Here is a 25,240-nt window from a genome sequence, read left to right on the forward strand (position 1 = left end):
AATCATATTTGAGTTATTTTAAATATGTATCAGTGAACAAAATTGGCTTTACAACTATTGAAAACATTCATTTCAGAATTTTAAGCAGTGGTGCACATTCAGTGAGCAGCTTGGGGTAAACAGAGTCAGTGTAAGACAACATGATAGTCCCTCTGAGACAGCACTATGAAGGTGACCCAACTTCATAACTATCGATTTGTTTTATTAGCAGGCCAAACTGGTCTGTAGGTTAAAATCTGCTGTGTCATGCTGACAATGAATTTCCAGACTGAGGCCAGCGCTGCATGCGTTCCCAGAACAGAGATTAAGAAGAGACAGGGGCCACTGGGAAAAGAGTAGGAAGAGAGAAGTGAAGAGGAAGAGAGCATTAGTTTGTCATGTGTCTGACTAGTTTTTTAATAAATGGAAAGTACAGGACTTTTTCAGCCTTTGGAAAGTTTGCATTCTTTCTAATGCTCATTTACAAATCTGAGTCTCAACCATTGACATTAAGGTAGTCATTCTAAGAAGACCACAGAGACCAAATGCTGTTGTTTCTAATGTTTATTTCTGATATTAAAATCAATAATAGAATTAGACTATCATGGTTACAAGCAAAACTGTGGTACCAACTCCGGGCTGATACAATGCAGTGACATAATTAAGGATAATACAAAATGAGAAAGAGAGGCACAATAGCACAAATGGACACATATTCAAAAATCAATCACAACTGATTTTAAGCCTACTTCACATCTGTACATTAACAAGGCTCAATTAACCAAGCTGTTTTCCAACTACCTGTGCCTCTAATAAGAACAAAACAAACAAACAAACAAAAAAGAAAGTCAAAAGTATAAACCCAGCACAACATTGAAACATAAATAGATCAACTGCCAAGATATTGTATTTGAACAGGCATATATGTGAACTACAAATACAGACATAGCTAATAGGATCAGGTAACTGTTAGTTTCAGTAGGATACACTGCAGGAGTTTGCTTAAGAATATCACCAAGAGATCTATAACAGAGCACTTAGCAATGAAATACAGCCTTCCTACTGTGACAAAAAGAGATTTTACACCTGGGGAGTACACACACAGTACTAGCTACTTAAAAGATCCCATGCTAAATTATCTAGTAGAATACCATACAACATCAGAAGCATTACACCAAGGTCATGAATTGTGTAAAAACTTTTTCAAGTGGGTGAGAATTCTTTCAGTCATCGTAAAATTGAAAGTTGTATGGATTTTCAAAACAAACAAAAACCTTTGCGGATTTTGTCAACTTTTGCAAACCACACCCAAAGTTGAAGGTCAATTATTAGCTCTCTCTCAATGGAAATTTGGCAAAGTTTGGAAGGAGATGTAAATCATTGCAGTGTGATGGTGTGTCTGTGTGTGTATATATATATGTGTGTGTTTGCGTGTGTTGCTCAGGAAAAAAGGTACATGGGGCTGTTAGCATTTTTCGGCAACATCATGTTGTGTGGTAGTCATGTGTCCAGTGCACATCAGTGCAAAGCTGAGAGATCTGGGCCCAACAGTCCAGGTGACCCTACTAGCTCTCCATGTCCTCCTCAAAGTAAAAACAAACAAACAAGCAAACAAACAAACAAACAAACAAACAGCTATCACCGCTACATTTACACACCCTTTACCCACCCGACCACGGGTTCGGTCCATGTCTGACATGGTCGCCCTTCGTCGAGGGCAAAGCCTTGGCACGGGTGTCACAGTGGCGCTAGCCAATGTCACGGCAACCACCGTCCAGCACAGTTCCTCACAAGATGGGGGCGGGGGAGGGGTGGGGGTTGGAGAGGAAAGTCCATGAGCCTGACGACAGACGCTAAGTCACAGCTCTCATGCCACTGAGGGTGTTCAAGTACGTAATTCAAAATGTCAGCACCATGGGTGGAGAGGCAGGACTCCTACCCAACGTCCAAGTTTTGATTTGAACTCACCAAAAAATGAAAAAGCTTCCACCACCCCCTCAGACGGAGGGAGCCACTGCGGCAGCAAGCTAACGAGAGAGGACTTGGGACTTCTCCAACGGAGGTCGTCTGATGCGAGAGGGGAGGCGTGCTGCCCCTCCGACCCAACGTGGAGCGGTCCGCTGGGCCGTCGGTGGCCCGCACGGAAGCACGGGGGCACATGGAGGCATCCAGCACTCCTCCTTTTCCCGTCTTGGGATAGATCCAGGGCAAAACAATGCGCACCTTTCTTTTGTGTCGTTTGTGTCATTTTTTTTTCGGAAAACTCGGGATTGTGTTCGTTGGAGAACAACTACTGAAGGCCATCTGTTTGTTGGTGAATGAATGACACTGCTCCAAGAAAAGTCATTACCCAGCAATCTGAGGAACAGCATAACCAGAAGAATCAACAGGCACAGTAATCTTGAATATTGGTGAGGGGACACAATGCTTGCAAGGTTTGACATTGTTTGTGCAGAAACTGATCTACCGGTTCTTTCAAGGACTCCTGTGGATGTCCCTAATTCACCACTATGGGTCTGCTAAATGTATTTCAGCAAAGGCCTTCTCTTGTATCTGATCATTAAGGAATAATGCATTTCTACTAGAAATCACTGTTGGTGAGGTTAAGGAAGGAAAAAAAAACAAAAAAAACAAAAAAAACACCTTACAGGAAATGTTCTGGCAAGTCAAAAGTGAAGACTATAGTACAGAGGCAGAAAATTCAAACTTGTGTACGAATCTACTGATTTGAGCATGAATACGAAAAAGGAAATTGAAGAAGTAAAACATACGCGTATATTGACAACATTAACATTTCTCAAATGAGTCTACATCATGACTTAAGCACTCTTTGGATAGTCTCTCAACCAAAATGTTCCACAAGTGTATGAACTTATTTTAACATTTTGAACTTACTCCATTGAAGGAAGACTACATTCATCTCCACATGGAAAAAAAAAGCAGCAACAGTTCTCATCTGCAAAAAGCTCACTGCTCTACACAGTCCCCAAAACAAAAAAAGATTATGTTTTTAGTTCTTGGCATAATGGGCTTAATATATATATTTTTAACTTCCATAAAAAAATGTCAATAGATCAAGTTTGGGTTTTCATCTGTTTGAATAAGGCACCTGATTTTGCAGGCATCATTTCAAAAATAATGTTGGATATTTTTTTATTTTTTATTTTTTTGAAAAACCAAGTGCAACATGGGTCTTTTTCGGCTTGTAGCTAGTATTTGCAATCGTACAAACATGAGCACTGTGGAATTTTATCTACATAAAAGAATGTGTGACCCCCTCACCCCCCCCCCCCCCTTGTGCTCATTACGTAAGATCAATTAATCAATCCATATGTATATTTTATGCAAATAAATGTTACCACAGGCTCAACAGATGGTTAATTATTCTCTATGGTGAACATGTATCAAGTAAGTTGGGTCAGCATGCACTATAGTCATGCCACATTTATGTTCATTCTTCCTTTTAGTGCCTCATCAGTATATTCAAATATCATATATTCAAATATCATAAAGCCTTCCTAACAGGACATTTACAAGCAAAAAGTAAGCTCGAGGAATGCGTTAGTTCATGCTTCTACCAAACTCTGAAGCAATGTTGTTTAAGGATGACAGTTCTATCTGATACTCTTCAGTATCTTCAGTTCTGATCTGATACTCTTCTACCTACTCGAGTTAACGTTCAAAGATATTACAGATTAACACAAATCACAGGAAATGGCAAATGCTTAGCACAGGACCATAGATGATTGCTCCAGATAAAAAAATTAAATAACAAAAATCAAACCAGAGAAAAAACAACAACAACAAAAATGTGAGCATCCAATTGATTATTTAGCAACAGTAAGACAGGCCGCCTTTCATCAAATGCTTATCAAATGGTCTAAAGTCATGTTAACACCCTTTAATAGCAAGTTATGGCCACCTCAAAAGAGCAACATTTAGACTTAGCCTCAATGTTAGCCATTTAGTCAGATAAAATGTCTTGGTAAAAAATAAGCACAAGCCTCTTTATTGGGAAATCTTAAAACTAAACCAACAACCCATCTTACTACAAAGAGCAAGACCAGCATAGTGCACCATTGAGAGCAATGTTTCTTACATACACAACACACATATTTACAATCTAATAATAATAATAATAATAATAATAATAACAACAACAATAATAATAATAATAATAATAGGCATGTCAAAATTATACAAATGAAAAGGAAACACATCAACATGCTTATGTCTCTTCGTGAATGTGTACTGTAGCCATTTTGGAAAATTTTGGAAGAAAACATTTCAGTAACTTTCCATTGGGATGCAACGATATTAGGTGAATTTACCAGTCATTGCACAAATACAGTGGCAAACGCTTATTTTCTCTCAATAAACAAGGATCACATTTTAGCTTGTATCTTAAGGAGTGGGCACACAAGTCAAATACAGCAAGGAATGATTACTGATTTTCTATACAATATTAGAACATGATTAAGCAGCTTTGACTCCAACATTCATTTTTAATATAGTGCAGACATCAAATAGAAGCAGAATTTGGACTTAATAGCTAGCTTACTCTTTTAAAGAATGCAATCTGGTAATAAGTTATTGTTTTAATAAATGTTCAATGATACGTGATACCCAGGATAATATGCAAAAAAAAGAAAAAAAAAAGAAAAAGAAAAACGATGATCAAATGAACCAATAAAAAGACTTGTTGGTTGGTTCCAAAAGAGAAAGCAATATTTTTTCCTTTTACAAAAAGCAATAAATGTTGGAGTAAGAAGCAAAGGAAACTCAGGAATACATGCTTACTAAATGTGCTATATACCAAAAGTATCAATTTTGTTTATATAATAGACCTTTAGATAAGCTTCAAATTACGTTTTCCGAAGTAATTACCCCCTAACTGAAAAACCAATTTATTTGCTGTAATTTAATATTTTTGTCACATCACTCCGATATGCAACCGAGGCCACTTAATCAACTCCTTTATGTTCAACTGAACTATACATCAATTCACATGATGCAACAGTTCAGATACATTTCAACTTAAAACAGTAGAAAGAAAAAAACATTTTACTGGCTTTAAAGATCGAACTATTTCCTTAACTGTTTGAATGCCACAGAGTCTCCTGGTTAAAAACTCCAAGCTCACAACCGCAACGTTGAATGTGAGAACCTGAAACGTCAACGCAAGAATCAATGACAAACCAATTCTCCCTATACAGCAGGCCACCGACAGATAAACAACATGCGCGTCCACCTAAGACCCCATACATTGTCACTTGCCATCAAGTGGTTTTTTTTTGTTGTTTTCTTTTGCTTTTTCTTTTTTTAATTATTATTTTTTGTTTGTTTTAACAGATTGGCCATAATTTCTTAGAGCCAATGCCAGACTAAGAAGCTTTAGTTGAAGATGGCACAATGAAGGCCGGGATACGTTACTACGGCAACAAAGCTTTACAGCCATGCCACCTTTTGAGAATGGATGGGCGTCTGGAAAGGCAAAAAGAACGTAGTCCGATTAATTCCCTATGGCAAATGGATTTGCCTTACAGTACAGTGATATAGTTTTTTTTTTCTTTTTCTTTTTTTTTCTTCTTTTGAGCCACTAACAAGGAGTCAATGCTTTCTTGAACACCTCAGTTTCCCTGTTAGGAACAAGTACAAATTACTCTTTAAAAAACAAACAAAAAAACCCAAAATATTATTCATCTCCAGCAATATCCAGAGAGAATGTGTCAACACTGTACATCGACCTGAAGGAAAAAAAAAAACCCAAAACAGAATTTGTACTTTTCCATAGGAAATGTCCACTGAAGGCAAATGAAGATTCTGACGGCAGCGGCCGTCGTCACACAGGGGACTCAAAAGTTCGTCCGTCCTCTCCAGACCTCATCGTCAACCTGCCCTGCTCAACACGATTAAAGTCAAGTACTAGCTGCAGCATTCAAACGAGGCCAGTTTAGCAGCAAATGGAAGGGGGAAAATGCCTTTTTTTTTGTCTAAACAAAGTGCTTTCGTTTTCTTACATGTAATATAGTACATGTACATTATATAACATTTAGAAGATAAGAAGATAAATCTCATTTCTATATACAAAGAGAACACTGAAATTACAATAGGCTCTAATATGGACGGTATATAGATAATCTACTATGCTATGACAAAATAAAAAGAAAGAAATAGATTACAATAGCTATGGTATACAAAATTTTTAAGCTTAAATATAGTTGGGGTTTAGAGGAAAAATATTCTCCCTTCTTTGATTCATTCAAAAATAAGAGCTTTACAAATTTCTCCATAAACCTCAGAAACAAAAGAAAGAATAAATGTGACTCGTCGATAAGCCTTTTTTATAGACGGCAAACAATTCTGCATGAAGAACTGCAGCAGCTTTTCAAACTCAACAACTGGGAAAGTGCAGCAGCTAGCTGTCGGTGAAAGGACAAAGCTCTCTTTCTCTCTCTCTCTCTCAAAAACACATTCTTGCCTACAAACTCAGTGCTCCTTTAGATGAAGACCGGAGGACTGTCTTCAGGTTTAATGTGGGGCGAATGTCTATGCCAGAGACGACTCGAGGTCTCGGTTCACCCTTGTGGGCAAATGTTCTCCGAAAACATTTTAGAATGTATATATCCAACAGCAAACAGAAAACAAGGCAATCACTACAAAAATAGAGCATTTTTTTCCCCTTTCTTATTTCCAGGATACTTACTGAATATAAAGACACAGAAATGTATCATGCTGATTAACATCAATTTAAAAGGTGACTTTTTAGTAATGGATATACAACTATGCAGGTGCATAAATTAATGACTATACATATTATATATGCAGGATAAAGTACTTAATGTATAATTCTTGTACGCGTGCTTTCCTCTACAACTTTATACTAAAAGTAATAATAGCAAATGTTTTGGTTCTGCGATGTCACATAAATGCAAACAGAAGGATCTCCAACTCTAGAACTCCTTTCTTAAAGCATTACATCGACAAAAGTACAATGGTGGGAAATCCTGGAACTGACTACTTACTAACGTTTCCAAAGCAACACTTCTACTTGAGAACTGAAGAACAGTACGAGAGAGCTAGAAGAGGATGCGAATGAATGCTTCTTTCTGTAGATAATTGGACCCAAGCGAATTTCACAGTTCACTGAAAATTCCCTGACCCCACCACTTTTCCTACATTCAATACGGTGTCAGGTTAGCTGTGCAAAAACCTTACTTAAACTGGCTAGTTGCCATTTTACGTTGCATGTGTCTTTGGTACAAAAACAAAACAATCAGAATATAGTGTGCAAATATTGTTTTCATATTTAATATATGAATAGTTGTCTTAACCCCCCCCCCACACCTCACACGCACCCCCCCCCCACACACACACACATATATCCATTCCCACCAAAGTACCAAAAGAGGAAAAATCAAACTAAACTATAAAAAGAAAAGAAAAAAAGAAAGATTTTTTTAAGTATCTGTCAGAGCCATCTCATGATACATAGCACAGACTCTGTGGCATATATCTCTATTTACCATGCTCCTATACATTCAGAGTATCTTTGTCGAGCTGAACCACATAAGCCCACAATTCTGCCCTGCCTCACTCACGCTGCTGCTCTCTTTTCCCAAAATGGTCCGCACGCTTTCCGAGCGAAACTCGTTAGCCACGCCTCCATGTCTACAAGGCACAATGAATCTTACTTTTATTTACAAATATGATCGAGACCCAGTCTGGGAATCAACTTTTGAGCCCCTTCAGTGCGACGTCACGAAAAAATAGAAAATAAAAACGTCAGGGGTGACTCGACATGAGGGTACTTGAACCAAAAGTTAAAGTGTGCAAAAGTCACCCATACAGAAATAATGGTTATTCTTGTTTAGAGAACCAAATTGGAACCAACCATCTCTGTCTCTCTTTCTGTCTTACACACACACACACACACACACACACACACACACACACACACACACACACACACACACACACACACACACACACACACACACACACACACACACACACACACACACACACACTCTGCCCTGAGACAACCCCAAGACAAAGGAACAGAACATCCGTGCTCAGACTCCTCATTCAGCGGTTATGCTTGCATCCCTGTCCTACATTTAAACCCCTAGCATTGATCTTAGAGTTGTTTTCCCATAAAGATACATATTTTACCTGCTTCCACATATACATGGACTTTTTCGCAGTTGGCGTTTTATAGGTGGATCTTGCTTAATCCTGCAAATGCCACAATACTAGAACATGAAAGCAGAGCTTGAGAGAGAGAGTGAGTGTGTGTGTGTGTGTGTGTGTGTTTGTGTATGTGTGTGTGTGGGGGGGGGGGGGGTGTGTTATTTTTGTGTTGGTGATTTCCAAAGATTAACATGACCGGAGAAGTAAGCAGAGGCAAAATATGACATGCGTTACTGGGTAAGTCCGGAGGGAAATCTGCTTTCGGAATCTGGCAAAGGGCATTTGACAGACTTAGCTGAACACAAGAAGAAAATGGCTACAGCAGGAACTGGTTGCTTTTCCCCACCTCTTTAAAAAAAAAAAAAAAAAAAAAAAAAAAGAAGAAGAAGAATAAGAATAAGAAGAACAAAAAACAACCAAAAAAAACCCCAAAACAATTCAGGAGGTATCTCGTAGATTGGCTTTTGAATTCGCAAAATGGCGGCCTGTAGATGGAGGTCTGCACCAGCCACATGCACGCATGGTATGGAAACCCACTAATGAGTGCAGAGGTTAACTACTAGTTTAGTTTCCACAGGCCGGTAGAGGTGGGGCTTGGGTGGGAGGGGCATTTCTTAAGGTGAATATATACATACGTACTTGGGGAAGGGGGGGGGGGGGCGCTGGTGGGCGCTCGTATGCATGTATTCACATTAGGCAAGATGAGGCGCCTCCGGGGTGAGATGGGCATGCAGAGTGCCGGGCCATTACAGTGTGGGACAGGGGTGGTGTGCCTGGCTGTGGGCGGGCTCTGGAGCCCCACCCCCCAGGGGGGAGGGGCCACTGCCGGGCACCTCTACACTTTGGACGTGGGCACTCGCAGGCCCACCAGGCCTCCCGTGGGATCCCCTTTGCCAGTGTTCTCCAGGATCTGGTTCACAAAGTCTGACGTCTGGCCGGCCACCGGTGACTGCACTGCATGTGAGGGGTGGGGTGGGGGCAGAAACAACAGCAGCTCTTAATACACCGGACCATAAGCAGGGAATGTGTCACTGTGAGGATATTTCGTCTCACTGGCTATTACGCAGGCAAGCAAGGGTATAAAAGGTGCATCATCTCTCCTGTGAAACCTGTGCACATCATCAATACTTTAAATATTTTAAATGTTACATGAATACACAAAAAAAGCAAAAAAACAAACAAAAAAAAACAAAACAGCCAGAGCTAGCCAGGAAAAAAGGTAAGAAGGCATTGTAATGTTAACCATTACAGTTAATTTAAGAGAGATTCCATACAGACGAGGAATAATAATAATAATAATAATAATAATAATAACAACAACAACAACAGCAACAACAACAAAATATTTGTGAATCCTTTGCATACAGTATTCCTGAACTTGCTAAACAAAAAATGCTCATTAAACTTTCCAAATCAAAAGTCTCAGCAAAAAGGTCTCACCAAGTGTTTCCTCTATGAGCTTGTCGAGCTTGTCTGCCATGCTAGTTCCATTATTTTCCGAGTTATCTTGAACTCTGTTTACAATTTCCTCCTTGATTGTGTTGATCACAAACAGCAGTCGATCTGCATGGGAAAATGACATCATCATCTAAACACATCAACTAAAATGACATCATCATCTAAACACATATGGCAAGCGGTTTCAATGTTTATTGATCTGAACAGATTTGCATTAAAGATATCTGTAATTCATTTACGACTAGACATAATGCTAATTCAAGATATCTCCAATTCCATTTTGACTAGAACGAATGATGTCACGTTTGCAGTTGATTTGTACAGGAGCTTCAATTCACTATATGCAATATAAATTTAAGATATCCAAAATGATATTATCACTAATCGTAAAGCAAATTATAGATATGTCCACTTCGTTTCTGATTAGTCATTAGTCCAGTTAGATATCTTAAATTTCTTCATGTTTTAAGCTATCTTAAATGTATTTTTAGATATCCGAAAATAAGTTATCACTAGTGCAAATTAAATTGTAGACATCTTGCATGTAAATTATGACTAGCCAAAACTGAAGTAAAGACATCCCAGGTTTGATTTAGAATTAGTCTAAAGTCCTTTTAAGATATCTCCAAAGAAATTATGGATATCTTGAAGGCGTTGTTCACTAGACGGCTCTTGTATTTCAAATATCTCAAATGATCATTCCGACTAGTAAATGTGTTTAGTCAGAATAATCGTTCACGATATCTACAGTCAGATGTGTGTAACAGATTTATGTAGCCTATTTTAGCATGAAAACCCAGCCCCTCTGTTGCAACAAATAATACATCTTGTTAGTTTTAAACTACTATAGGGTTTAGTATAAACTTTACACTGTAACTTTTGATTGAACTAACAGTTTTGTGTAGTTCCTTTGTAAACGTTAATGATTAACTTATCAATTCAAATATGTTACATGGTCTGTGATGCATACGATTTCTCAGATATCTGAAAAAGTAATTTATACTAAACATTAGAAACTTAGAGATATCTTTATCATTTCAGATTTGTGACACTTCAAATGACGATTCAGATGATGTAATTGAAGATAACTTAAAAGAGATTTTGACTAGTCAAAATGTAATTGTAGATATCTTAAATTGTCATTCTTACTAGCAGGACCGTAAAGGCACATCTCCTTAATTGTCATTTTTAATAGTCAAATTCTAATTCTTACTTGTCAAAACTCATTTGTAGATATCTTAAATTGTATTAAGGATAGTCAGGCGAAACCCATTATATGTTAAACCCGCTAACACATTAACTAAAATGACATCATCGAAAAAGGATTTGGTGCTTCTAGGTTCGTATCACCGTGACGATTTTCAATTACCGTGATGTCAAATGATTAATAATAAAAAATAATAACAATAAAAACAAAAAAAATACACTGAATTTTTATAGTGATTTTCAAGTATTCAAAGATGCTTATACTATATTGGCAAACAAGAAAAAAAGGGCAGGGGGGAATAAATGACACAGCCTGAGAACAAAGGGTCTAGCCTAGAACTTCCCCATCAAATTCCATCGCAGAACTGAAACAAACAAACAATCTTATGCGCTGGCCACTACCCCTCTAGCTCCAAGATCATGTACCGTATTCGGTGCCGAGACCCCAGAGCTTGACCTTGTTGGCTTCGTACTGCGCTTTCTTCTTCAGTCTGCAGGCCCTGGAGGAACACACATGATCACATGACCAGTCCTGTCCCAGACCAACCTGCCCTCCTCAAACGCACAGCAGCCCGGTGGTGGAAGGCCTCACCTGGACGCCAGCTTGTTCTTCTCCTTTCGGGAGCGGGGGCGGGCGGTCAGGGGCAGCTCGCTGACAGGCGTCAGGTCACTGATCACCTTGTTCAGCTTCCGCAGTTCATTCCCGATCTGAAGGAGCTTCCGCGGGTTGGGGGTGAGGTCCTCCACGTCCGTCCGCCGAGACTTCTTCAGTGTGTATTTTCCTGGAGGAGATGGCCAACGGAAGCTCTTAACGGTTATGGTCGCTCCCGGGACCATGAGAGGTTAGCCATACAGAACAGCCGAAAGGTCAGCATCAGTAAACTATCTTTTATCAGTTAAAGTTACACAGAAAGAGAGTCGCTAGCAGACACATCCTCACTCTAAAAGGAAAAGATAAATTTTACATTTTTGGTATTTTTTGAGGACCTTTCCCTTAATCATGAGCACAATATAACAGAAATTTCAGGACCCACAACAGCCAAATTTGAGCTCAACTTTAAAATATTTCAAAAGCAAAATGTATTTGCCACTGCACAACATTAACATTCACCTAAGCAACTGAACATCAATAGTAGAAGAGACATTTTTACCCCCCCCACCCCCCCACGCACAATATATATATATATATATATATATATATATATATATATATATATATATATATATATATATATATATATATATATATATATATATATATGTGTGTGTGTGTGTGTGTGTGTGTGTGTGTGTGTGGTGTTTTTCCTCCATCCACCATCTGTAGCATATGATCAATTACCACACAATATAACTGACATAGCCCTGTGCAAGAAAACCCATCGACTAAAAACAGACCAAGAACGGAAACCCAGAAGCAGCCGTTGGGGCATTCAACAAACATTTATGCAAATCACATTTTTGTACAGCTTTCATGAACCTGGCTTTCATGAACTCCTCACTCATAGATATTTAGAAATTAAGATGTGTGTAAAGTCTGTATAAAGTTATGTCAGAGATGGCACTATTTCTCCTGAGAGAGGAATCTGTGGGCACACATTACAACTTCACAGTCTTGACTGTCATGTACAGATGTGTGCGAAGGCTGAATTAGAAGTGTCTCTGATAAGACACGTTGATAAGCCATGTCCTTCTCATGCCAACATATTTATTGTTAGAGTGTCGAGGGTAACAGGGTACTTTTAAAAGTTGTGCTTTATAGTCACATATTTTAAACAGAATATTTATTGACAGAATTCACAATATTGACAGAATATTGACAGAATTCACAACTGCCTGTAGGCTTCCTTTATTAGTGTCTTCCAGTCAGCTGGTTTTCTGTTCTTTTTTAAGCACAGGACAGCAAGACCACTATGCTTTACAAGTTGCGTAGTACTAGCTACCCAAATGATCATCACAGCATCTGAACCCGATGCCCAGACTTCACCAGGTCAATGTGAAGACAACACGATTGCACACCAATTCTTTTTACCCTACATCATAATTCACCAGAAGATGTTTTCAAACTTTAGGAAAGGTAAATACTATTTAATTCGGGCACTTGTCAGCTTGCCATCAAATTCTTTTGTTGGTTTGTGTAATGTTAAAATGATAAGAACCATAGTGGAAGAACCACCTGCCTCGATCATCCTTTTCCACACCAGTATAAGCAAAACACCAAAGAGAGAGGGCCAACACCACATGAAGCCAGTCCCCTCATCTTTTCAACCTTGCCCAACAGATGCCTGCGATAGGCTAACGTCGTTCTGAATGACTGAAACAAGGCCATCCTTCTAACCCAGACAACAAGGCCATGAATGTCCATGGCATCATTGCAATTTAAACTTCCTAGACTACACAATTGCCTTTTTTTGTCCAAATGGCATAAATTTAACATAAACTTAAAAAAACTTAGAAACTTAAAGAATTTGAAAGAGACAGAGGGAATATTGATTAACATGTACTAACACTAATTAGCATGTTATCACTTATGTTACGTCATGGTTATGCAGTGGGAGGAGGGATGGACAAGGAGAAAACAGAAGAAAACCAAAAAAAAAACACGTTCGTAGCGTTCCGCAGCGAGTGGCGCTGTGATGGTCTCACCATGATGCAGACCGTTCTTCTGGTACATGTTGCTGGGGAGTGTGTCTCTGTCCCACTCAGAAGGCTTGAGCATGCGCTCCTGCTTGGAAGGCGTGAGCTGCTCGCTGTATTCCCAGAAGTACCGACGCTTCCCTCTTTTCCTGGAAATCCCAGCCGTCAATCCTTTGACGTCCTCTACCATGTCTGCCTCACAGCCTGTATGAACGAGAACGTTCAGTTACAGAAAGAGCCGAAGCATGGGCGGTGCCAAGAAACAGAGTTGGGAGGGTTAGCCGAAGGCCTGAGGAGAGGAAGAACTGCCATAATGTGGAACAATCCAGCTTCTTGGAGCAGCGCAGCCTTACAGAATAAGCTCCAGACATGGTTATCAGAGCTTTTCATCAATAAGAGCGCATGACAGGTCAACCTGACATCCAACAGGAGAAAGATGACCTAATGCTGAACCCAACGGCACCCTGGCTAGAAGGCTTAGCACACAACCGCCAGAGTTAGCTAGGACATATGAACCACAAACACAACTGCAAGGAATTAATCTCCCGGGCCTCATCTGGACAATGGTATCTATAATGAAAATCTAATGAATAAAGCACAGAAAGTACTGAATCCAATCTTGGTGGTGGTGCTATGAACAGACAATCAGAAGTCGATTTGCGTAAAACAACGTTTTCACACCTGGCTCGGAGAACGCATCACTGATGTCGTCGTCTTTGTCTCCCTCATAATCCTCATCCTCTTCCTCCTCTTCCTCCTCATTCTCCGAGAGCTCGTGCTCGCTGCCGAACCCCTCATCACGGTCTTCGTCGTCCAGCTCCACCCCTTCGGCCTCCTCCTCCTCTTCCTCCTCTTCGTCCCCGTCTCCGTCTCCGTCTCCGTCCCCCTCCTCCTCCTCCTCCTCCTCCTCCTCCTCCTCCTCCTCCGTGTCGTTGATGGCCTTGCCGGCTAGCCTGGCCCTGGTCAGGAACAGCGAGTAGTTGTGCTCCTCCTCCTTCTTCTTTTCAGCAGCGACTGCAGCAGCATCAGCTCCGAGGGCGCTCACGGCAAGCAAGGTCTCGGTGCTGCCAGCAATGGGGACATGCAGTTTCTGGGACAAGGTCCTCGAGGGCCCAACCTCTGGAACAGGGCCAGCTGGGGACTCTCGCTTTGGGATCTCTGCTCCCTTCTCGCTAATCAGGGCTGTTACCGAGGATGCCGTGCTGATGGCGACTGCCTGGCCACTGCTGACCAGTGAGGCAGCTGGCTCGTGTTCATGGATGAGCGGAGAGCTGGCAAATGCGTTCCCTTGTGGGGCGCAGCTCTCCACCACAGGCTTGCGTGACATGCTAAGGCGAACCTTGGCCTTGCGCACATAATCGGTGCTGTCGTGTTGCGGGGACGAAGACTTGCTAGGCCCTTGCATCTGGGACTTGGCCATGGTCTCGGTGCTCGACGGCACCGGCCAAGTGGCCTTCTGGGAGCCTTCGGCGAAGTCGGGCAGGGGATTGCGACTAGAAGAGGTGCACGCGGTGGAGGCGGTCATCCTGCCCATCTTCTTGCCCGCGGACGGTGGGGGAAACACCGGCTGCTTCTGACCTGCCAACAGGTCTGGATGGTACAGTGTGTCGCACACAGGCTGAGAGTCCTCACTGTTCAGCTGGGCCAAGGTGGGCGTCCGGCCTATCACTTCCTCGTCCTGATAAGGACTGGAAAAGTCGTCCAGGCCGAGAAAGTCCACCTCCTTGGTGCCCCAGATGTCGCAGCTGGTGAGGCGGGTGTATTTGGTCAGGTCCTCCCAATATGTGTCCCACTGTTCAAAGTTGGAGCTGTAGGCTGGATCGTTATCTAGCAGCTCAGGAAGATGTTCCATGCTGTCAAACTCTTTGCAGTCCCCGACTGTGAACACGTCTCCTCTAGGGCTCTGGCGACAGGTCATATCTCTGTCCTGCAAAAAAAGATACAATATCAACCCAGCTATGTGTAGAGTACAGGAAGTAACAGAAGTTCAAATTGATTCAAAGCCACTGCATAAAAATATAGCAATAATTTGTCATTTTGTTTTCACACTACAGAAATTGGCAGGGAAGGTATCTTACCAGTTCGTACATGAAGTCTGGGTCAGAGCTGTTGGCCAACAGGTCCGTACTGGTCAGCGCCTGGTCAGCAAAAGTGTAGTTTTGAAAGGCATCCCCAAAGGGAGGATCCATTCCACTGATGCTGGGCTACATACCAGATCAAAACACATAGTGAATTATCAAAAGAAGGCTCAAAATGAAAGAAGAAGTTAAAAATGTTCTACAGCACACTTCAGGCCTTACCTGAGGCATTGCCAAGCACAGATCTCCAGTTCTGTGGCGGAAACTTCTCAGCCACCTCTCCTGCCCCAGTTGCCTTGTTCGTTTGTCTATCTCTGGCAAAAAAATTGATTATCCCAATAAAACAAAAGAGTCTTTCTGCAATGTGGAGGCCCCAGTCGTGCAGTCAAGTATGGCCGCAGTGTCCTCCTCTGGTGACCGTTCTCTGCAGAGAGAAGTTCAGAGACAGGAACGAGGGGTTAGCTGGAAAAACCACAACAAAGCACATTACCCGCATGAATGTCAACGTGACACACTTCTCCACGAACAGTGACTTAGCCCCGCAGGGTTCCGTAAACAAATGTTCCATAAACAAAAATGTCACACAAAACGCAAATCACCGTACAAACAAACAGCGACTGTCACAAACTGCTGTGGGCTGAAATTAGAACGGGCATGAGTGGCTTCAACTAACGGACCTCTATTCCAGGGCGCATGGTGACACAAACAAACGGCGAAGATGGTGGGGTTGGGGAGGGAGCTGGGGTTGACGTGAGAGGAGTTGCGAGGCAGTCTAGCCATGGTTGAAAAAAAAGTTACGGAGGTCGCCTGTAAAAGGCGACTCGGATTCGTGGAAGGAGAGACAGCAGCACCGGAGTCAGAGTAATCAGTCGGGTGGGAGGTGAGCGAGAGCGTTGAGCACCGGGGCTATTTTTAACCCACCCTGGGCGGCACCCTTTCCCTTCTGCCTACCAGACAGTTGCGAGCAAAGGGGCACAAACCACTGGACGCCGTTTGCATAACAAATCAGCAGAAATATGTTGGAGAGGGAACTGAGCCGAGCTGAGCACCGGCAGTGTGGGGCAAAACATCCCTGCTCCTCTGGTGCCGCATGACATCATTTCCGCCCGGCGTGGAGAGCGTGGCGGACGGAACGTCTTGTCGCCCGTCAGATATCTCGCGCATGGCAGGGCTTGCATGAAAACAGGGAGACAGAAGAAGAAGGTGGGGGGGAACAGACAGGACAAACAGCATTTCCCCATAGCGCTCTGCTCCCTTCGCTAATGCTCAGTCTTGCGCAGCTAAACAGCTGCCAGACCAAGAATATTTGCGCGCTAAACTTTCTGTAACACAGCAATGGCACAGCTCTAATCGGGGCTAATGCTGCCGGGGCATTCCTGCTGCGACGGTCGCCATGGACAAAGGAATTCACCTTCCCTCAAGTGTCCCGCTTCACTGCTCTGACCAGGAGAGTTGTCAAGTATCACAATAGGAATGAGGAAGAGACAGGGCTCTCTCTATTTTGGCCTGCAGTGAACAAACACACCTGTCATGGTGGCTTATGTCTGGACATTGCAACCAGGAAGGTGTGATGTTCAGATGTGTGAAAGAGATATCTCGCAACTAGCCCTGTTCACTTCTAAAACTGTAGCAAACATGCAGCTAACGTTTGCTATATGCTCACATGGAGTATCAGGTTTTTCAGGTTAAGCTTCAAGAGACGAGTACAATATAATGCTTATTGTATTATTTTATAGAAAATCACTGTCTTGATTCCAACTCTGAAAAACTCCCTGCTCTCTGACAAGGCTGTTAGCCTCTTCAGAGGCCAAGGCCACAGCCAATCAAAACGTAAGATATTTACTCGGTTGTCTACTGCAGCATGAGGCATTCTGGTGAATTCTACGTTCCTCCTGGTGAGAATTCAAAGGCCTCAACTGATCCTACAGCAACCGATCACAGCTCACAGGCAACCTGAAACCAGCTTTTGAAATGACTGTGTTGCAAAGAATGCCCTGGCTGGAAGAAAAAAACCTGATGAACAAAGAGGGAAGGTTGTTTCATCCACGTGTGACTCCTTCCAGGTGGCATATGGTTAGAACTTTAGCCGTACACTGGAAAAATCACGAGTGCTGCAGTACTCTAGACCTTGGTAGTGCTCCAATACTGCATAGGAAGTCATATCATATTTTGTACAGTTTTGGTGGAAACATCACACCAATATTCTCTTCGGGGTAGCAGTTGCTTTACTTACTTCTAATGACCAACAAGTCTGAATAAATGCATGAAATGTGTGGCAAAATAATTATACGTGGTGAGCTATAGTATTTCATGCTGTATTGTATATCATACTAATAAGTCTTTTAATTCCAGTCAGAAAATGTGTTTCTACTGTTTCACTCCTCCCTTCCCTTTCACTAATACCATGATAAACAAATTCAATTCTCACCAACCCATCCCTCAAGAGTTAATAGTGAACAACCAGGCCTAGACATTAGCATGTAAAAATGACAAAATTCAACAAAATTAGTAGGAAAATCTTATGGCTTACCAAAAGCAATATGATCACAACTAAATTACAAATGTTTCAGTGATACATTAGTGATCTCCATCAACCACATTCTTCAGTCAAATACAAAAGTAAATATCCAAGTTAGTCAAAAACTACCAATGCATAGCATTGGTCTAAGGCCCAAGCCCTCACTGATGTGTACGGGGTGAAGATGCTTGGGTTCAAACAGCCCTCCACTCATCCACACGGGCATGCAACTGCACTGAATGCACGGAGGCCAACACTTTGTTATGCATGAGCAGGATCTTGGTCGTGGGCGTGCTGAGACCAGAACCGGTGCCCTTCGTGCTTCTAGTGCTGCTGTTGCAGGCACGCTGTGGCTAATACAGGAAGTAACAAACGAGACAGCAGCTTGGCTATTTCCATGCATCAGTGCAGCCAGGTTCTGTCTTATCGCTGGGGAGGTCCGTTACAACCTCCTACCTGCTGGGGTGTGAGCATTACAGAGTGGGATTGGGGCTAATTTTGAGCAACCTTTCATGAGTCTGCAGCACAGGAGCCTTCATGTGCCGAGGCCACTCTGCAAATGTCAGAGGTCTCTTCTCGCTGATGCAGCACTGCAGATGCCTCTCTGTGGCTGGTGCCAACAGCCTTCGTGCTCGCGTTCCGGAGGGTGGACGAGCGTCCCTGTCTGGCTGGCATGACATGACAGGGGGGCTTGTTTAATCATGTGGTGCATTTCTAAAGCGACTTGCCTGAAGCGTTATCCCCACTATGCAACTCCCCAGACATTTGAAACAAATAATCTCTTTTGAACCTTTGAATTCACTTCTCATAATGGATGGGTGAGTGATTCAATCAAGGCCTCATTACATCACAACACGCACCCAATGTGTGGAGCTTGTTCCAAGAAGCCTGATACTGGTAGTCACAACAGGTTGTTGAATCTGAATGTTTTAATTTTTTTCATCCAAGATATGATGTTATGTTGCTGACAACAGAAACAGAGAATAAGATTTATAATAATCCATATTTTAGGTGTCTCACAACACAGTAACTTTGCACTGTATGCAGCTCTCCCATTAATCTATACTATTCATAAAATTTGTACTGTCAATATGTAAAGAAAACAAAAACAGTAGAAAATACATTTTACATTGATGCTTCATAATATGAGCTATGTGTATGTGCCAAAAGTGGACAGATAAGAGCTTTCATCCAATATAATTTTGTATAAATACAATCAGGCAAGGACACATCACAATCTATAGATATTGTATGCAACTGAACGCTGGGTTTTCCACTAATGTGTCTCCTACAGTATGTAACCACCCACGCTATGTTTACATGGGGCTAGTTTGGCCTACAAACGCTATCATATCTATTTCTATGTAAGGCCCTCGATGAAATAAAATATCACGATTGGTACAATACAACCACAGGATTATTACAATAGCAATTACAGCTACTTTTAGTCAAGAGAAAGGTTCATGTTTGACTCTGACCTACTAACATTCCACAACACTGAACTCAACATGGCCCCTTTCGAAAACAAACATCACCCAAACCCTGGTACACTGCGCCAACGCCCACGCTTCCAAATGTTTTCATTGGATAAACGTAAGAGTTTAACCCGCTTCCGCATACATTTAAGTGGGCTGACGGAATGTCAATCACAGGAAAATCTCGCCTATATGTCCCGCCCCTTCATGTTCGGTTGAGAGAGCAAGCAACAAACAATACTGAAGGCCTCCCCACGTTACGTAAATAAGTGAAATACACATTATTATTATCTCAAAGTTTTTATGAACACAATAATAACGAACCCCTAGTTATTTACATGATACGCGGTGGAAACGTCGTTTTGTGCGGCTGAGCAAGGATAGCTGGTTAGCCGAGTAGCGAAAACACGAAAATCAGATCAAACTGTTAATAATGCAAATAATGCCCTAACAAACACCTAAACAGCTCAGTCTGTTTCAAACATTTATTATTGTAGCACCATAAGACGCGCAGAATGGCAACTTTCTAGTGTCACTATAACACTGGGCATTCTGCTCAAGGGGGCGTGTACCCTGGCTAGTCTGCTTAGGTGACCCTCAATTCATTAATCGTTTCTTCTTTTGTACATAATAAAAACTAACCTCTAGGCAATCGATTATTCTATAATCAATCTTTTCTAATGCTATGCCCAATATATTTATAAACAACATTTGTTACAATTTCTTTATTTTAATCAACTTTTACACATTATAACGACACAGTGTGGTTAGTCGAGGTGGCATTTTAAAAGATCGTGCTGTTAATCACTTTGAACCGTTTTTAAACAGTTAAGAGGAAGGTTGGTTAAAGCAAACCGACTACAATCCTTTTCCTTCCTCCATATGGGAATTTTACAACTTTACTCAAGGATATATATAATGAAAAACACAGATTGGTAGTATTCACAAAACGACAAAATGTTTGGTCCGCAGACAATATTAATCTTGACAACACAGCAAGCACCTTCTAGAACAATTCAGCTGATAAGTGACACTGAGAGCCAGCTAGCTTGCACTGGCGTTACCCTCTGTTTGCTAGCTACTAGTACTACCTCCAAAGAAACCTCACAATATTTTTTAGAGCAGCAAACTGACATATCAAGAGCTCAATATATGCAAATATCGCACGTTTTACAAAATTACTTCTGAAAATAGAGCAGCGTTTCATGCGGAACTAAAACTTGCTTTGCTGTGCTGCTTGATAACTATGGCCTCCGTCCCTCCCCTCTCTCTGAGCAGCAGCAACTAGCAGGGTACCACAACTTAGCTTTCAAGCTAACTGGAGGAGACAATGTTTTTATTAATTTTAAACAAGTACTTCGACGATGCCTACAGCTTAGCTACGGATGAACGATTGACCCACCTTCAATTTGCCCTTACAGTTGTCAAAAAAGGTTCCGTGATTCGATTTTAGTCGTCTTTATGAGAACTTAATGTCATATCTTCATAATCCACGCTGTCTTCCTCTCTGGTTTGTTTTGTTTATCTTCTTCCTGACGGGTTCCTGGAAAGCGCGTGACTCCCGTCTCACGTGGCTTTCCGTTGACCAATCAGTTTGCGAATGACAAACTGACCCAAAACAAGACGTCTCAATTTCGATAATATAAAACCCCTTTACGCCCTTGTCAAATTCAGAAATGAAAATGGCACTTCAAACAATGATCATAATTTTGTTTTGCTGAAGACTTGAAGTATCTACATAAAACGTGTTTTAATGATCAGCTTTAATGATCAGACTTCTGTATGTACTGTATTTGCCGTAGTGCACGACTAACAGTTTGAAATATTAATAGAACGTAGCCTAAATACGAAAATAAAATTATAGCACATCATTTATTTTATCTTACCCTTGAAAAATGACTTAAAGTCATATTTTTTTGCCAATACTGTAAATACCTGTTTAATGATTGGTGCAAGAAAATTAGACATATATATAAACTGCAATATATAACTAGTTTTGTCACATAAAAAACCGTTCCAGCTTATAACCAACTGACCTGTTCATAATGAGAAACACAGAAGTCTCTCATTGCCATCCTATTTCAAATGCATGTTGGACATAGGCCTGTGGTGCTGAAAATGGAACAAACTCAGGATTCCACCAGTGGGCAGGGCCCTCGCTGGCAGCTCAGGGCCGTGTGCAAGGTTCTGACCAGTCAGCAGTGCTCTGCAATGCACCGAGTGCTTGGACCTGCCCATGGCCCTGGGCCGCATGCCAAGTCCTTCACTAAATAATAGTGACTATTACTCCCAAGGAGGAAACAAAACTTCAACTTAAAAGCAGCCTAAACCACCCTTTGTCTCGCTATAGTTTGTGCCGCAAACTGTGTAACCAACTGTATTGGGGTTGGAAGCAGGATAGCTCATTTTGCCTTCATGTGGCACTTTGCTGAGTCGAATTACACAATCTGAACCGATCGAACAGATGCAGGCCACAAGCTGTGCTGTCGTTTCAATATCCTTGTAGGTCCTCCTAATTACAACCGCTGTTTCTAGTGTAAGCGGTTTGGACTGGATCCTAGCATACAGATAAGCCACCGGCTAGGGCCAGCGGTACCAAAGGTACCATATGGCACTGTTGCTCAGTGCCAGTCTGGACAAGGGGACCAGCTGAGCCAGGATAGCCATCAACTGGCTGTAAATAAACAAGAACAATGATGTCAAAGGCACAATAAGCCTTAAGGCTCTTACTCACATTTCTGCCAGATGCTGCATTCTTTGGGATTCCAGAGAATGAATGATCCACTTTTGTCATGGTAACCCATTTCACGCAAACACACAGATGAAAAGGCCAGCTACACAACGTGATTCGTATTACCCACCACAGCACAAATAATGCATCCCTTTAGGGGCTTTTGGTTGCTCAGAAAGAGAAAGTGCATTTTGTCATTATAAAACTTTGCTGAAATTAAGAGGGAAAGTATAAACAAGATAGAGAAAGAATGAATATTTAACGTGAAAGGCTCTTTATAGTCTATTCTACCAAATGTTATGCATATCGCATAGCTTAATCTCAATCTCACCCAAATATGCCTCTGTGTCTAAATATGGCATTATTAAAAATACAAATGCTCATCAGAAAAGTCCATTTAGGCTCCCTCCCCTTGGTGGTCATGTAAAATAGACTGGAAGTTAAGAGTCATTAGTCAAACATCAAGTGCGACACCCCATTTAGTCTACTTCTAATTATAAACCCTATTCTCTAAAAGATATTTCAAATAGATTTGTATCCATAACCAACTGACAGGCCTGCTTCAAAGAACAAGAGACTGTTTCTCCAGGCATAGTGCAAGCCAAGTTCTGAACTAACATTTTATGAATCTTCACCAAGTCCTCCCAGCTTACATTAAAGTGTGTGGCTTGCAGCTCCACTCATATGGTACGAGGAACGCAACTGTGACATGAAGATATGAAGGTTCCGAATAGGCTTGATAGTTATGAATGGGTTGCTATGTAAATAGATTCCACAAACAATCAGAGGGGATGGAGGCACTGTTTGTTTCTGCTGTTTCCTGGAGTCCTCCCGTGCAACACTGACTGTTCTCTAAGAAAGCTGGTGGAATATTTGTGTGTGAATCCAAAGGTCTGTCCAGCTCAGGATGGAAAGTATGTCAGCATATGATAGGGCAGTAAAACAACTTAATACAAAATAAATATATATATTAAAATCATATGATGACATTTTTCCATAAATTAGTAATTAAAGAACGTGCTGTAAGATAACGGAACACATAACAGCATATTACGGAATTATTTCATTAAGGAAGACAGCATACAACAGCATAAGATAACGTTTATGCATAATTTAGCTCTATACAGAATAAAACTAAGAACTACTACAAGCAGGTTTCAATTTACATCCAAAGGGGAAAAAAGCTAAACATGCTAGCTTTATATGTACAAAGACAGCTTTCGACATTCCCAGGAGATTTGGGTGTCTAGCTCACAATGTGTTCATCTTAAAAATATTTTACTTGTGACAAAGGTCTCCAACTTTATCCTCTTGAGAATCACACTGGATTCTCACAGCAGTGTAATACAAAAGCCTTTTATATTTCTCCACAGGCTTTGGCAGAGAAAACAGGATGAGGGGGAAGAAATATCCACATCTGCAAGTTTCGCCCTCTATCGCTCATCCGAAGTAGGACAGGTAGAGTTTGTTAATAATTCTCACTTTCTACAGTTTGTATTAACATTTTGTATTGTATTGTAACATTTAAAGAAAATATATTTGTGAATAAGGTAATATACCAAATATTGTTTGTGGGAAGCAATTTCCTGTTATATCCCCATCAATGACCAGAATCCTGTTATATCCCCACTGCTGTTTTACATAACGAAATTATTACACCTGTTCCGTTCAACGTAATTTTAGCCCTGCGTGTGCGAAAAAGGACTACAGTCACGATAATAACACAGGGGAAAATAGGCTTTTAAAAAGTACATTTTTACTTAAAAGAAAACGATAACAGTAGATCTAAACTCTGTATAGTTAACAAGTAGCTAGAGTGTGAGTCCTAGTAATCAATCAGTGGTGAAAATCAGGGTTCGACTTTTGCACAAATCGACATCCTTTGCGTCAGTTATGTTTTCCTTATGGTAAACTTATACGCTACACTGAGCTCGAAAAAAGTTATCGTTCACGCAAGCCCTTTGGAAATTAACAACGGGACAACTCCACAACCAATCAACAAAACAAAGCGACTATAATCATTGATGTGGCTAAAGACCGCTCAGACATTTTCTCATGATTTGTACCTGATATTTAATTAAAATATGAGGCTAATTCGCGAACAAAATTCGGTATAATAGAATTAACTTCCAGGTGTTCTAACAGTTTAGTGACATCATATATAACGAGTTTTGTTTTAGCGAGTCTACCTGAAAAGGGTTTTGTTTAATACGAATTTTGGTTACTACAAAGTAATAACGGTTAATGACGAACGTATTTTAAATAATCCAGATTAAATATGCATAATCATACTACTAATTTTATATAATATCTACACATAGTTTAAGTGGCTCCACTCCATAAAATAAGTCAGTATTAAAGTGTGAGCAGAATTTCATGACTAATTTTACCAAAATATAACATGGATTCATATAATTACTGTACAGATACACACTGTAACTGGCCTGTGGCATGATTGTGAATAGTAATGTATTAGTCCTGTTATCTTCTCAGTAATGGAATTCAAATTGTCACCTAAATGGTGAAACATTAATACAATTATCTAAAGAATACCTGCAACTATCTACAGAAAATGAAAATCTGACATATGTGTATCGACCTTTATTCATAGTAGCAATGACTCAAATACACCAGTATTTTTAAACAGACTATTGAGCATCTTATGAAATGAAAATTGGCATTACCCTTGGAATGGCTGGAATTTTGTATCAGACATACCTGTCCATGTCCCAAAAGTAAAAAATTCTGCATAGTTCACTCAAGTGCCATCCAACTTTGCATTTTACACTTCAGAGGCGATGAGCTTCTCAGGTCAAGCGATCATGGTACCTCCCAGTTTCTGCCTGCTGAAATGGTTCTACAGTAGAGCACCTGACCACACTATTCCTTACTTCTTCTTCATTGTGGCCAAAAGCTCTGGTACTCTGAAGTTTGTTCCTTTATCCATGAGAATTAATTTTGCCTTTGA

General features: G+C 41.0%; 2 protein-coding genes and 1 long non-coding RNA gene across 4 annotated transcripts in view; 1 reads left to right on the plus strand and 2 right to left on the minus strand.

Moving 5' to 3' along the window:
* Nucleotides 1-528: 528 nt before the first annotated feature.
* On the minus strand, nt 529-21,083 carry crebrf (creb3 regulatory factor). 2 transcript variants are annotated; one of them, XM_035526798.2, is made up of 9 exons: nt 20,944-21,083; nt 15,771-15,972; nt 15,549-15,674; nt 14,152-15,397; nt 13,480-13,674; nt 11,429-11,618; nt 11,263-11,336; nt 9,613-9,735; nt 529-9,121 (listed from the first exon to the last, which is right to left on the minus strand). In XM_035526798.2, the coding sequence occupies exons 2-9, from the start codon at nt 15,777-15,779 to the stop codon at nt 8,919-8,921; spliced, it is 2,166 nt and encodes a 721-aa protein (XP_035382691.1). In that variant the 5' UTR covers nt 15,780-15,972; nt 20,944-21,083; the 3' UTR covers nt 529-8,918. The 2 variants fall into 2 exon arrangements, with proteins under 2 accessions (XP_035382691.1, XP_026879257.2); XM_027023456.3 differs by having other exon boundaries at nt 529-9,126.
* A 1,979-nt stretch (nt 21,084-23,062) lies between these two features.
* The window catches only part of LOC145659092 (uncharacterized), a 9,006-nt gene continuing 6,828 nt past the window's right edge, over nt 23,063-25,240 (plus strand). Inside the window, exons 1-2 of the long non-coding RNA XR_014125098.1 lie at nt 23,063-23,186; nt 23,646-23,730. This is a non-coding gene — a long non-coding RNA (uncharacterized LOC145659092). The remainder of the gene's footprint in view (nt 23,187-23,645; nt 23,731-25,240) is intronic.
* The window catches only part of pcyox1l (prenylcysteine oxidase 1 like), a 9,617-nt gene continuing 7,732 nt past the window's right edge, over nt 23,356-25,240 (minus strand). Inside the window, exon 6 of the mRNA XM_027023468.3 lies at nt 23,356-25,240. This exon is cut by the window's right edge and continues 849 nt beyond it. The gene's annotated coding sequence lies outside the window, so the exon portion shown is untranslated.

This window comes from Electrophorus electricus, chromosome 8, assembly GCF_041902795.1.
Source record: "Electrophorus electricus isolate QZ-2024a chromosome 8, ASM4190279v1, whole genome shotgun sequence".
Taxonomy (NCBI): domain Eukaryota; kingdom Metazoa; phylum Chordata; class Actinopteri; order Gymnotiformes; family Gymnotidae; genus Electrophorus; species Electrophorus electricus.

What these genes read in the sequence shown, in the direction of transcription:
- crebrf (XM_035526798.2), bottom strand. An exon ending in CAGACTTCATGTACGAACTG is followed by an intron (nt 15,398 to 15,548) that starts GTAAGATACCTT and finishes CTTTTTTTGCAG; the next exon opens with GACAGAGATATGACCTGTCG. An exon ending in GCTCATAGAGGAAACACTTG is followed by an intron (nt 9,122 to 9,612) that starts GTGAGACCTTTT and finishes CATGCAGTGCAG; the next exon opens with TCACCGGTGGCCGGCCAGAC.